Source organism: Erythrolamprus reginae, chromosome 3 (assembly GCF_031021105.1).
Source record: "Erythrolamprus reginae isolate rEryReg1 chromosome 3, rEryReg1.hap1, whole genome shotgun sequence".
Taxonomy (NCBI): Eukaryota; Metazoa; Chordata; class Lepidosauria; order Squamata; family Dipsadidae; genus Erythrolamprus; species Erythrolamprus reginae.
Window position 1 is genome coordinate 136,526,286 of NC_091952.1, and position 15,443 is coordinate 136,541,728.

The window sequence follows — 15,443 nt, forward strand, 5'->3', positions numbered from 1 at the left end:
TTTGATAGCTAATAATTAAAAAGGAAAATAACAAATATCAAAAGAAAAACGCAGGCTACTGAAAAAAAAACCATGGTTTCTTCCCTTTGGCAAGAGTGGTAGACATTTGAGGAGGGATGATTGATTATTAAATATGGATTGACTATGCAATGATGGTAAAAGATATATTTAGATGTTTAATATTATGATGTATTAATTCGTAAAATTGGATTCAAATTTTAGAACGATATAGAATTACATAGGTAAAATTAATGGAGGATACATAGGATAAATAAGGGGTTTATGATATGTACTGTATGATTTTATGACTTTGCATTATGAATTTAAAATATACTTGGAATGTAGAAGATTGATGAATGTTAATAGTAAATGCTAAATGCCTGAAAATTAATTGAGCTTGGAAATATTGAATGAAATTATAGAAAAGTAAATATGGAAATATATTAATTGATGCATTGGTGTTCAGATAGATTGTCGTAGTATTATTAGATTACTATAATACTATCATAAATATTTAAGAAATGAAGATTTTAAAGCATGGATATATTAATAGTTGTGTTTTTGTTTTTGCTGGGTTTTTTTAGTTTTAATAGTAATCGATTCTGGGGGTTTTTATTATTAATTTCTTTTAATAAAAAAGAAGGGAATTTTCCCCCCCCCCTATTAACTAGGAAAAGGTTGTACAAAAGTTTTTAGTTTCTTTTAAGAAAAATGTATAAGAAGGAGGAGTAGGCATGACGGCCTATCTGGATTTGTAAGAGGATAATGATATTAATTGAAGTATAAAATAACAGAATAGCATAGTGGGAAGGGACCTTATTCTGCCCCAGCATCGAGCCCCAAATAATTACACAATAAGTTATGTTGGGTGACATCTGTGAAAAAAAATCAGGCGCTCAGGGATGAAAATTTATTTATTTATTTATTTATTTATGTATTTATTTATTATTTATTTATTTATTTATTTATGTATTTATTTATTTATTTATTATTTCTATGCCACCCAGTCCCAAAGGGACTGCCGCTCAGACACTATACTTTTCCGCCCATACCGAAAAAAAATTAGAGGGAACATTGATCTCCAACTGAGGTGTCCAATTCACTGCTAAATTCTGGAAGGAGTTCCTGAGATCATTTAGGTCCACTCAAGGGCTTAACTCAGCTTTCCATTGAAATACAATCAGAGCTGTGGAACAGGCAAATGCAATGGTGGAAAATTATATAAGATGTTATGTGGATTAACAGCAGGAGAACTGGATGGACCTGCTGCCTTTGCGGAAGTTGCTTACAACAATGCCATACATAGCACCACCAGACTCACCCCCTTCCAAGTCACCAGTGGCATGGATTTTGTCCCCAAGCCTGAGCTGCCCAGAGAGCCTCCTTCCTCCATGACTTTGACTGAGTGGAATGATTAAGGAAGGGGTGGAAAAACACCAAAAAAGTGCTGTCAAAAGCCACTGAGTTGTATTAAAAAACAAGTAGATATCTCCAACCCTCCTTTCATGTGGGAGAAATACATAAAATTAAAGTTGCCCAGTAAAAAGCTGGGACCAAAATTTTTAGAACCTTTCCCAATAGTAAAAGTAATTAGCCCAGTAACAGTTCAGCTTAACCTCCCTTGCATACTAGAGAAAGTGCATTCTATCTTCTTCAACAGTTTATTTAAACCCACAGTGGGACGAGATTAAGGCCATTGAACCAACTGGCACCAAACGCCTATAGTGGTGCAAGGGGAGACCCATTATGAGATTAAGAGAATCCTAGACTCTAGATTGTATAGAGGTTATTTACAATATGGGATACGAAAGCAGAGAGATTAGTAAAGTAGTTCCATGATAAATTCCCTTATAAACCCTGGGAGGGGGAGAGTTGGTTAGGGAATATAGTATTAACCCCCTTATGCTCCTCTCATTGCAGGACCCAATTGGTTATGGAGGGGGGCAGCCTGTCAGCCCTGGAGGCCATCTTTTTCCTTGAATCTCCTGGGCTGCCATACTTAGTGCTGCAGGAAACTAGGAATGGGGGATTGCAGGGAGTTGAGGGGATATCTAACCATGATTCCTTTCTTTAAGACCTGCATCTGGAGTGGCATAACTGGGAGGCATCTCCAGTTGGGATGGTGCATTGATTGGACCATGTGATGGTCATGTGGGTGCAGGCAAAGGGACTTGAGCTTTTTTGGGGGGGGGGGGTAAGAAAACCTAGAACAGTGATGGCAAACCTATGGGACTGGTGCCACAGGTGGCACGTGGAGCCATATTGGAGGGCATTCTAGCTGTTGCCCTAGCTCAGCTCCAACATGCATGTGTGTGCTGGCCAGCTGATTTTTTGCTTACCCTCCACTGGGAGGGTATTTTTGGCTTCCAGAGAGCCTCTGGGGTGATGGGGGAGGGTGTTTTTACCCTCCCCCAGCTCCAGGGAAGTCTTTGGAGCCTTGGGAGGGTAAAACATGAGGCTACAAGGCCCACCAGAAGTTGGAAAATAGGCCGTCTTTAGCCTCCAGAGCCCTCTGGAGGCTAAAAGCGGCCTATTTTCCAACTTCTGGTGGGCCTAGTAGCCTCCAGGGTGTGGGGAAAGCTTTTTTTTTGCCCTCCCCAGGCATTGAATTATGGGTGTGGGCACTCATGCATGCACGATAGCACCCACCCACGCTCTTTCGGCATCCAAGGAAAAAAAGGTTTGCCATCACTGACCTAAAAGCTTTCAGATTGAGGTTTCCCCACTTTGAGGAAGTTCTAGCCTTGGAGTTTTCTTGCATTGGGGGTGTAACTTGGAACCCTGACATTCAGGTATATATACAGCTACTGCTACAGTATAGTACTCAAGGAACAAATGTGGTCAGACCCTATTTCTCAAATCTAACCTATCTTACAGGGTTTTATGAAGTTAAAATTAAAGGGAGGAAGGGTATTTTTACTGCCATGAGTTGCTAAATAAATAAAAGGATGGAGGGATGGATGGACAGACTGATTTTTTTTAAAAAAAATATCTCCATAATTAAACAGGAAATTTTTTTTGAAAAATAAATCCTTGAAATGAATCCAATGCCAAGAATAGCTCCATCAATAAAAGAATTTAAGAACATTATTTTTAAAAATGAGGATTAATTAAAGCAAACATTTGTGTCCAGGAATTGCAATCAGATATTCATGAGGACAAATGCTTTCAAATGGAAAAGGCAGGGAGGTGGTCTTAGTGCTTTAACATCATGAATATTCCAAGGATTTCTTTTCCTACCTAGGGAAATTCTCACTTTCTTCTGGTAATATCCTGTTAGATGTGTCATGGGATTTCCAAAGCGGCTGGAGTGTTCTATATAAGGCGATGAGCTGAGCAATAGGCCAACAATCAAGAACTGAAAGCTGCAGAGTGCCAATTTAAAACTTGAGTTTGCAGAAGACAACTATTCTGTTCATCTAACTAGAACAAAGATTTCACATTCGAAAGTTGCTATTGGTAAGTTAAAAAAAAACCTTTTGAGAGTTTTTTTAAAAATTATTTTTCAAAGAATGCCAAAGGGAAAGTTAAATAGAAAAATAACATGTGGATAATGGCAACATTCATTCCACCTTAAAGCTACAATTTGCTAAATTTCTTTTAGAAAATACATTTAGAGTGCAGGACCAAAGAATAAAAGTATTATTTTTATGTTTCACATTAATCTGTCCTTTACAATTGAACTATAAATTCAACAGAGAACTAATGTCAATCTGAATTTTCTTAAAAATATATAACATACAGTTTGTAAATCTCACTTTGTGAAGTTCATACTTTATAATCTTAGACATTTCCAGAAAGTAATTTTCTCCTAATGATTGAATTGCAATTCTCAGAATTCCCAGCCAGCATGGCTACCAGTAATTACCATTCAGAATAGATCAATTGTTTGAAATTGTCATTTCAATGCATTTGGAAGGCAGATTAAGGGGGGGGGGGGGATAAGCTATATTAACTTTATATTTTTAAAAATATGCATGCAGAATGTTTCCCCCAGTTCAACATCTTTCTAGCTCCAGTTTGTATTTACAACATTCAAATGTTTCAAAGAGATTCAGTCTAGTTCTCTGGAAAATGATCCTGTAATCTCACTGAGCAATCTGTTGCTGATAACTGGGAGAGGAAAATGAGAGGGGAAAAACTGAGATTTAACTGCTACTTTTGTTTGGATTTCAAGTTTAATATATAACTACATGTGAATTGAATGATTTCATTTATATATGCACACACACTTGAGAAAAACCATTATTTCTTTTATCAATTTACAACAATCTATTATTTTATTTTTAAATCCAGACACTATAGTACTGCCAAGAGGAACAAACCTAAAGATTTTAAGATTGTTTCTGCTGTGATGAATACCTTTCACTTTCTCTCCACTCTTTGTTATGGTAAGTGAGTGTTTCAAATTTTAGGAGCCTTCCTGACTAAGAAGAAGCAACATTTCTTATGGTGGTTTTTCCCCCCTCGCTGGAGCAGGAACTTTATTTTATACTTTTAAAAAATTACACTAATAATATAAACTAGAAAAAATATTTTGGCTAAAAACAGACAGCAAACTAATGTCAAAAGTACGGGATACTTCGTGTATTTTATGTTTGTGTGAGAGTGAATGGTATCAAAAATCTATCAAGATCTGTTTGATGTTTCCAAACTGTCCAAAGGAGAAAGTTATTTGTTTTTCTCTCTTTTTTAATGATATCAAAACTCAGACTATCATTCTTGTCTGTTTCCTCTTTCTATCTTTTCTAGTTCATCCACTTTCTTTATATTCTGTTTTCTTAGTCGTCCTTTGTTTTCACTAAAAAAAAGCTTTAAGTTCCTTTCCATATTAGAAGCCCATTATAGGCAGATGGTTGGTAGTTTTATGCTCTATTCATTTTCCATCCAATTCATAGGAAGGCCTAGTTACCTTTCACCTGTTTTTTTAAACCAAAACCATTTATCTTCTCATAGCTATCATCTCTACCTTTATTTCTGTCTTCTTTTAGCATGAACTACATTCCTGGTCTCTAGGGCTTATGTTAGCTCAGATAGCTTAATTGTTGTTATCTCTTGTTTTAGGACTTCTATTATTTAAGGTTAGCGATGGTTGGACATACCATGCCTCAGAGGAAAATATGAATTACAGAAAAGCAGAGGAATGGTGTAAAACCCATTTTACAAATCTGGTTGCTATTCAGAATAAAGAGGAAATTCACTACTTAAATACAACATTTCCTAGAAATTCAAATTATTACTGGATTGGTATTCGAAAAATTGAGGATGAATGGAGATGGGTTGGAACAAACATGCAACTGACTGAAGAAGCCAAAAACTGGGCTGAAGGTGAACCAAACAATGGAAGACAGAATGAGGACTGTGTCGAGATCTACATAAAACGAACAAAAGATTCAGGAAAGTGGAATGATGAACCATGTCATAAAACGAAAAGAGCTTTGTGCTATAATGGTATGGACTGATATCACTCTAATTACTATTTATACTGTTTTTAGTGGGAAAACTACATATCTATTTTTAGGACTGTTGTAAATATTGAAAATTAAGGGGTTAGATTCAGATTGAATCATTCTTGATGTAAAATTGTAAATCAATGATAAGTCTCAATGGGATTTCTGAAAGAATATATTGGAGTAATTTCATTGTACAGATTCTGTTTCTATTATTCCAAACAGCTATATTAATACTTTTTTAAATGTCAGATATAATAATTGTTGGTGGTTATAAATGAAAATCCAATCAAATTAACATTGGATGCATCTTATGAAACGCAAAGATATGAGGTAACTATGGGGAAGTCATATGAAAGATATCGTGAAAACAGTTTTTCATGAAAGCAAGAAATTGGAAAAATCCTTGTAATTTATGTAAATGTCTGTTTCTGTCCTTTTTTTAAAATTGTGGAAAATGTTTCCACTGAAATTTGTACAATACAGCAGAAAGCTTTTAAAAAGAAAAAAAAAAGAGCACCGGAAGGTCAAAAAGCCAAAAAGGGGAAAAGGGAATCTTCAAAATAGAAACATATTTTTTCTCCTCTTTCCTTCTTAAAGGGAAATAATTCATTCTATTATAATGTTATAATATAGTAATATAATATATTAATACTAGTATAGTATATAGTATTGTAGTATAATAATATAGTAATATAAAAAACAGTAATATAATTACTGTTTCACAATATACTCTGGTTAATTGTCTTGCAGCCTCTTGTAGTCCAAATTCCTGCAGTGGTCGTGGGGAATGTATAGAGACAATTAACAATTACACCTGCCAGTGCAACAAAGGGTTCTATGGACATGACTGTGAACATGGTATGATTAATTAGTCATTTATTAGTTCAGACTCATTGTGGATTTCTCATTCTATCCATTTGTTCCACTTTGGAACAAATATCTTATCGAAACTCTTCTGTTCTCTCTTGTAGTAATTACTTGCAATCAACTGGAATACCCAGATTATGGTATCTTTACCTGCAAACATCCAATACAGTATTTTGGCTTTAACTCTTCTTGTGATATTCAATGCAAGAAAGGTTACAAAGTGACCGAAATGGAATCAATAATATGTACAGATTCTGGAAAATGGTCTGCACCAACTCCATCCTGTAAAGGTATGTACATTTAATTGTTGAAACCAAAGGAAACCAAAGAGAAATTATCTAAATCTGTGTTATTGAGTTAGAAACGTTTTGTTCAGTTTTCAAAATATTTTTTGCGACCTTCTGTTGAAATCTTGAGAGTGTCTCAAGATACTCTGAACAATTCTCTAAGTCACCAAAAGTAGATTTTATTTTGCCAATTCACTGAGGTTTTATACACATAAAAGTACTGTATGCCGAAACTTTGTTTTTTAGTTAGTTATTCCCGTTACTTATTTCTGTTAGTCAGATTGGAAAGATTATCACATTAAATTATCACAGGAATCTAATAATATGAATTACATTCTATTCTACATTCTATTATTTGTCACTTATACTGTTCAACACAAAAAATCATCAGCAAAAGTAATTTGGCGTTTGATGTGCTGATTCCAAAAATATGCTTAGTTTTGCTCTATCACATAGTGTCTGATATAGAAGCATTTTTGTTATTATGTTACTTTTGATATGTAGATTACTGTTTTATTAATGTCACCAGTATATTTCTTATACCTTATAATAATGATGCTGCTCCGTGGAAACTATACCTGCTACAGAAAAACTATATACATTTTTGAAATCAGAACAAAAAATGATTCAGAAAAGTACAAGGTCAACTGCAATTATTACGAAAAATATTTTTTGTAGACCTGTGTTATAACAGTTCTCGACAATTAACCCTAACATTTCTATTCCTGAGAAAGACAGATGTTAAGTGAGTTTTACCCCATTTTACAACCTTCGTTGCCACAATTGTTAAGTGAATCACTGCAGTTATTAGTAAAACAGCTGAAAATGAACCTGACTTTCCTATTGACTTTGGGTGACCACACGAGCCCAGGATATTGCAACCATCATAAATACATGTCATTTGCCAAGCATCCAAATTTTGATCATGTAGGGATGCTGCAAAGGTTGTAAGTGTGAAAAGTAGTCATAAATGCTGTTGTAACTTTGATTGTAAGTCAAGGACTATATAGTTATTGCAGAACACAAATTTTGTAACTATTCTGTTGAAAAATCCATAGCTTTAGTTTGTCTTCAGCTTATAGGGATCTAGTTGACTAAGGAAAATGCCTATTCTAAAAAAAGTACAATTCTGTTTTCAGTTGTGGAATGTCATGCACTACAGAAGCCTCAACATGGTTTGTTCAACTGCTCCAACCCTTCTGAGAATTTTGCCTGGAATTCATCTTGCAATTTTTCTTGCAAAGAAGGTTTCGTTTTGAAAGGCCCCGATATGCTCCAGTGTGGTGCCTCAGGGGAATGGGATGGACAGGAGCCTACATGTGAAGGTGAAGGTCTTATTTTATTGCCTTACTATTGCTGTTTTTTATGTTCTGTTCTTTGACCATATATGAGATGACTTACGGTATGATCTTTCTCTATTTCAGCTGTGAAATGTCAAGCAGTACGTCAAACAGAAGGAAGCCTTATGAATTGTTCCCATCATGATAAAGAACTGAAGTATAAGTCAACCTGTGACTTTGTTTGTGCAAAGGGTTACACTATAAAAGGATCACCTCAGATTCAGTGCTTATCAGATGGACACTGGAGTCAGCCAATTCCTGTTTGTGAAGGTAAGAGACAGAGATCAGACTATCCGGTAATATATTTTGGTTACCAATGCTCCATGCATGTCAGGATTCATTTTTCATACTATTTTTCATCATAGCAAAAAAACTTCTGGGTGAATAAGTGGCTTTTTTTAAAAAAAGAAAGAAAGAAATGGACTTAATACATCTGATTGAGGAATAATTTTATCTGTTTTTTTGGAGCAAGATAGGTTGATTTTTAAGACTGGGTTTTTATTGTATTCAACCAATCAGCAATTGATAGAAGATATAAATATGTCTGTTTGACTTTAGACCAGTTAAGGTTAATATTTGAGGTGATTTATGATTCAAGCCATGATAACTTTTCTACAATTTGATTACAATAATAGTTTGTTAACGGGGATGGGGTGGGGTGGGTTTTAGAATTTCAATCTTGTCTTTCTCTTATTATTGTTCACAATTTGTATTCCGTTTATACTATATATTTGTTATTATTGCTTTTTCTGTTAACTATTTTGTTATTAATATAGTTTATAGATGACATCTTAACAACTTGTAAGTAGATTTGGTAATTCAACAGTTTAAAATTATTTTGGCCTTTATCGCAAGAGGTGGGAAACATTGTTCTATTATATTAAACAGCATTCAGTTAGGGAGGATGGTATGTCTAAATGTGTTAATCTTCTTTATCCTTTTCAATGTTTTTTGGGGAATTTTAATTCTCTCATATTTTTTTGAATAATTTGGCATTTTGTATTTTAACTTTCTTTGAATAAATTACATTTTTTCACACACACAAAAAATAAATTGTTGCATAAGCTATGTTTATTTCGAGCAGTAAACTGTGTAGCTGTGCAGCCTCTTGAAATGGGAATACCTTTGAATTTTTTACCAGTTTTTAAGAAAAAAATGCAAATGAATTATAGAAAGTTGTATTTCAAGAAATATTTTCAGCATGGAGAATACAGTCTTACAGTTTAAAATAGACTAGTCCCTTTGACTCCAATGATAGAACTTCCTTTAGAATACTATGAATTTCAAAGCACTACCAAAAAAAGGACAGTGAAATTCAAGAAATTTATATTGGGAATTTATCCCAAAATCTAAAACAGCCATAATGTTGAAATGTAATTTATATGGGCTGCAGTAAACACAATGAATTTTTAATGCCACAATTAAATCAAACTCTAGCCCTTCAACTAATTTTCTTAGGGTATCCAGCATTGGTCCTAGACTTTGAAACAGAAAATAAATAAATAAATGGGAGGAGAGATCAGGAGTTTAAATGGAAACTCAATACTATGATAAGAAATTCATAGCTTTAGTTTGTCTTCAGCTAATAGGTATCTAGTTGACTAAGGAAAATGCCTATTCTAACAGAGTACAATTCTGTTTTCAGTTGTGGAATGTCATGCTCTACAGAAGCCTCAACATGGTTTGTCTAACTGCTCCAACCCTTCTGAGAATTTTGCCTGGAATTCATCTTGCATTTTTTCTTGCAAAGAAGGATTCATTTTGAAAGGCTCCGATATGCTCCAGTGTGGTGCATCAGGGGAATGGGATGGACAGAAGCCTACATGTGAAGGTGAAGGTTTTATTTAATTGCCTTACTGTTGCTGTTTTTCTATGTTCTGTTCTTTGACCATATATGAGATGACTTACGGTATGATCTTCCTCTATTTCAGCTGTGAAATGTCAAGCAGTACGTCAACCAGAAGGAAGCCTTATGAATTGTTCCCATCATGATACAGAACTGAACTATACATCAACCTGTGATTTTGTTTGTGCAAAGGGTTACACTCTAAAAGGATCACCCCAGATTCTGTGTTTATCAGATGGACACTGGAGTCAGCCAATTCCTGTTTGTGAAGAGACTGAGGCAGAGATCAAACTATCCGGTAATATATTTTGGTTACCATTGCTACATGCAGGCCAGGATTCATTTTTCATACTTACTGTAGTGACAGGAATTTCGCTAGAATTTTATGGAATGAGCATCTTTATGATATGGAAATACTGTACTATATTTGTAATTTCTATTACTTCAAGGCAGGGCTACATCAAAGTCATAGAATCATAGGAATAGTTGGGGGAGAATTAAGAAGTTTAGATACATGAATTTGGGGGCTTAAGCATCTGAAAATTCTAAGGTGGCCATTTTGCTTTGTAAATCCTCACCAAAATGCATATAGCAACCCCAAGTTCCAGTTTTTCATAACAGCTACTGTGATCTGGCTTCCAAGAATACAACAGGGTTACTGATGGACCACTTATGTTCCAAGGGAAGTGTTGAATATGTATTGGATTAATGTAAATATATGAATTTTAAAAAATAATCCTCATGCAATAAATAGGAGCTAATTACTAGAATAATATATAGGTTTTTTTTCTTCTGTCCAATTTTCTTGGCAAAGTTTTTCAGAAGTTACTATTGCTGTCTAGAACAATAGATTCAAATAACAAGTTTTTATACTCTTCTAATTTATTCCAATTTTGAAATTTTAGGTTCTTCAACATTTGAGAAATTAGCAATTGGCACATCAGTCACTGGGCTTTCTATCCTATCAGTGATATCATTCATTATCTGGGTCCAAAAACATCTTCGCAGAAAAAGTAAGACATTTTTCACAATTGTTTATATACAGTAACTGCAATACTACACAGGACTAGCCAATTTACAAGATAAATCTCTTAGTCTAATCTATCTCACAAACTTGTAGATAAAATAGGAAGCAGGACTATGTTCATCATCTTCAGTATTTATGTATATGCGGATAAAAGAGATAAAATTTTTGTCTCTGCACTTAAATAGTGTACTAAAATGCAATGTGTCTGTTTTAAACAGATTTAAATAATATAAATTGTTGCAGCAGACATGAAAGAAAAATTATTATTTTTTTCACTCTTGCTGCAAGCCTCTGAAATTGAATTTGTACATTCAGACATTTCTACTGAAACAAATGGGAGATTTCAAATTGGAAGGTTTGAATTCACCTTCATGACAGCTGTGGTCCCAGGAATTTTTCCTATGCTGATATTATCTGTTTTTAAAGAAATCTCTACATTAAATATAAATTAAATTAGTAGCTGAAGTACTCTATGAACAAATGTTATAGGAATGGACTTTCAGTTTTTAATAGGTGAGAGCAACTTTTGAGACTTCTTTAGATGCTTATGTTTAGTCATAGAATCATAGAATGATTTTTTTGTATGTATATAAGATGATTCTTTACATAAGGAAGAAAATAACTGAGATATTTTATATTAGCAATTGCTAAAAATGGGATATCTTACTTCCTTTACTAATTTTCTCTTTTTCTTTTCTTTTGTTTCTCCGTTGCCCTTCCCTCTTGCAGAAAAATCATTCACTCTTACAAGGTATGTTTCTTTTCCAGATTCTTGAAGAATCCAATGCAATTTTTGGCTCTTATATTATTTTGGGATGCAATAACTTACACATTTTTCCTTTGCTTTTTAGCAGTGTCTCGAGCCTTGATTCACAAGCTCAAATTGTTTAATCAAGTAAGTTATGAAGAAAAATATTGTTTATTGCTTTTAATGGTACATACAATGTGAATGACTGGAGGCCAAGAGCATATCTCAGCAGTAGTGCGTTACTCTACTGTATAATATGAAAATACCCACGAGCACATGCTAAAATTTCTAATAAGAAACATTAGATAGTAGGACTGAAAAAAGAGACTTTCCCTGAGGCCTGGAAAAATACTGGTTTCCAAATTAGACCATATGTATTTTATGTTAAATCACATGTTGAACATCTTTTTTTTATAATGCTTGAAGTTTTTACTTCATGACTGGATATTGATTTATGAAAAATGTATATATTTTTTCCAATCAAGTGACAAAGTTGACTAAAAATATTACAGTATTTAAGACACATTTAAGATTTAAATCTTGAATTCTTAGAAATTATCTGGAGCTTTCAATGTTTCCTGGGATAATTTTTTCCATCTACATCCAGGAAGGACTATATTAAAATGGGGGGGGGGGGGGGGGGAAATTGGCTGATGTATTCCATATATACTTCAATAAGTAATGCAGGTAAAGATACAATATATTATCAGAATACCTGGTCAGTTAATAAAATTGACTGAGTGTTAAAATAACATCATAATAACTAATGGTACAAATTCATATGTGCTTAGTCATAAAGAAGGTTTTTCTTTTTAAAGAAAGAAATGTCCAGAAACAGCTGTTTTAAATAGTAAGGTTGGAAATTAAGTTAAAGTGAGGTCAAAATAGTCAGCAGCTAAAAATAACTTAACATTTTTATGTCAAATAATCCTGTGCCACATACCAACAGTAATATTTGGATTAAAAAAACATACAAAGTTTCTCATGAGTTCAACTTTTAAAAACAGTAAATAAAATATTGTTATATCCATACGATTTTGATCATTTCTCATCAATATTTGGAAACCTAAGGAAGGAATTTGAAAGGAGGTACATCCAAAACTATCAATTTTGTCATTTTCAACCAGTAAAGGTGGACGTCTCTTAAATGATATCCAGCCACTCATGGACTGAGATAAGTCGCCTTTGGAGAAGCCTTTCCGACATGGATAAGTGGAGGTTCCTTGAGGATAATCACCTGAGAAGAAGCATCCTGCCCCACAAGAACAAACTTGTTCCAATGCTGGCAACGTATCAAGGAAGAATAGAAGCTATCCAAGCGGCATGGCATACGTTCCAGCCTTGTGCACAGTCCACCTGAGGGTATCTTCTGTCTTTGATATTTTGAGGTCTGATAGCTTCCTTCAATTTCTGTAAATCTAGAACAAAGGTGTTGGCAATTTATTCTTTTTTTTATATAAATGATACTTTTACCATATTGAAAATGGTTAAAGGGCGATGTAGTCATTTTCATGTAGAATTGTACATTTTGTCTTTTGTGGCCATGTTTCAAGTAGAGACCTCACAACTGTTAGTCATCAGGGAATATTTAACAATTGTGGTACATTTATCTATAATACCTCTAGGGAACAGTTCAGTTTTTACATTAAAAAGAGAGATGTTAATTTTTAGTGTGTAATTTTCTATAGCTTTTTAAAGTTATCAAAGTAATACTTAAAATAATTCTAGAATGGGATAATTCACTATTTCTGCCAAAGCCTAAACTTGCAGAAATATACCTACATGTAGTTCGCTAATGTCAATAGTGTGTCTTGAAATGAATCAAGATTTTAAAAATGTTTCATCCCTATGGGATTTAGTGCAGCAGTGTTGCTCCCGGTTTGGCCAGGTTCTGCGAACCAGTAGCGCCGGTGGCAAGAGACCGGCCGGGACACATCTGTGTATGCGCAGAAGCGTTACGCATGTGCGCAAGCATGTGTGTGAACCAGTAGCAAATGGTTTTAGAACTTTATTATATAAATTATGAATAGTATTTATTTCTTGGATAATTGTATGCAATTTTGTGTGAATCAAAGATGATTAAATCTGTTCTGGAAGCAAAATATAAGTGAGTCAATTCTAAAAATCATCCTCCAAAATAAACCCAGAACTATTTTTTTAATGGAAATTTGTTTGAAAGTATTTATATGTTATATTAGGGAATAGCTTAATAAGTAACATAGAGACATCTATTAGTAATTTAGTAATTTGAATTACTCCTGAGGGATCAACACTCCCTCCTGGAAACCCCCCTGCATACCTGCAGTTGTAATCTAGAATTTCTGTTCATTCTACAGTTCCATAAATTTGATTGTTTCATTTATAGGAATGTATTTCACACATTGCTCTTAAATCATCATATGTTTTGTTTGCTTTAACACGAAATGTTAAGAAAAGGTATGAGTGTCTAAGTCCACCGTTCCTTATTTTTAAATAAAACTTTATTTAAAGGAGATTAAAAATGAAACATAATAATTTTGTAATATTATATATAATGTATGTATTTAATTTATTTAAAATTAATTCCAATGGTGTTTTATTTTAAATTGTAAATATTTTGATAATAAAATCATTACAGAACAAAATAATTTTGCATCATTGAATCTCAGTGTATTACACCATTATAACCGATAGAGACTTTGTTTATACCCTTTTGCTAATATGCTATAAACTCCAAAAGAGCGCTTCCCTCTGATTGGAGTCGGAGATATTTAAGGCTCTTTGTTAGAGTATGTACAGTATTTGATTTATTAACAAAAAAGACATTGGCCAGTAGATGGCACCAATTAGACATACCTACTCATTGTTAAGCACAGTATATTACACTATACTTTGAGTATAGGCGCAGTGTTTCCCAACCTTGGCAACTTGAAGATATCTGGACTTCAACTCCCAGAATTCCCCAGCCAGCATTTGCTGGCTGGGGAATTCTGGGAGTTGAAGTCGAAATATCTTCAAGTTGCCAAGGTTGGGAAACACTGGTATAGGGTATTTAGTAGAGGCATAAGCCTCAGACATCTCAAGATTTGAAAACAGTTTAGGCTATAAACAGTATTTCAGGTTAGAAGAAACATCTAATGAGCTATTTAGGTAGTTTTTGCATTCACTCAGCAACTCAACTGAAAATCCATTGATTGCTTCATTTTCTTCCTTCACTGAAAGACAAAATGAAGAGAAGGAAGTAATGTTTCCCCCCCCCCCCCCACCATATCTTTTATTAATTTGGGAACATTTTCTCCTGAAGAAATGTCAGCATTACTAAATTGGACTTTGCTTTGTTTGTTCCCTATGTGCTGCTCTAAGGGATTTCTAATTTTTTTGACATTTTGACTACTTTGAAAAATCAGATAAAATCTTATTTTATTTTCTGATTTTCTAGCTTCAAATGATACAGTACTTCATAAAGTAATCATACTTGCTCCATTCACACAACTCACTAGGCTAAAATTGGTTGCTTAGCTTGCTATTCAAAAATAAACCCATATTACTGAATGTATGCGTACATCTCTGCAAACATGTTTAATTAGCTGTTAGAGAACTGAGCTTCTTTTAATATTTTTCCTAAACCTAAAAGAAAGGATAAAAGGCGACACAAATCCTTACCAGAAGTTGGACATCAACTTGAAAAGAATACATAAGGGAGGACAGATCACAAACTGAATTCAGCCTATGGAAAACAAATTATCTTATATTGCTCAAAAAAATAAAGGGAACACTCAAATGACACATCCTAGATCTGAATGAATGAAATATTCTCATTGAATATTTCATTTGCACAACTGCATGTGAAATTGGCTGTCAATCAGTGCTGCTTCCTAAGTGAACAGTTTGATTTC

At 33.9% G+C, this 15,443-nt stretch overlaps 1 protein-coding gene across 1 annotated transcript; it reads left to right on the forward strand.

The window, feature by feature from the left end:
• The first annotated feature begins 4,347 nt into the window (after positions 1–4,347).
• Positions 4,348–13,960, forward strand: SELE (selectin E). The gene is made up of 12 exons (XM_070749047.1): positions 4,348–4,391; positions 5,065–5,451; positions 6,204–6,311; positions 6,425–6,610; positions 7,747–7,932; positions 8,032–8,217; positions 9,593–9,778; positions 9,879–10,091; positions 10,699–10,806; positions 11,550–11,571; positions 11,672–11,715; positions 12,696–13,960. Exons 1-11 carry the CDS (start codon positions 4,355–4,357, stop codon positions 11,709–11,711), a joined length of 1,659 nt encoding a protein of 552 aa, XP_070605148.1. The 5' UTR covers positions 4,348–4,354; the 3' UTR covers positions 11,712–11,715; positions 12,696–13,960.
• The last annotated feature ends 1,483 nt before the right edge of the window (positions 13,961–15,443 follow it).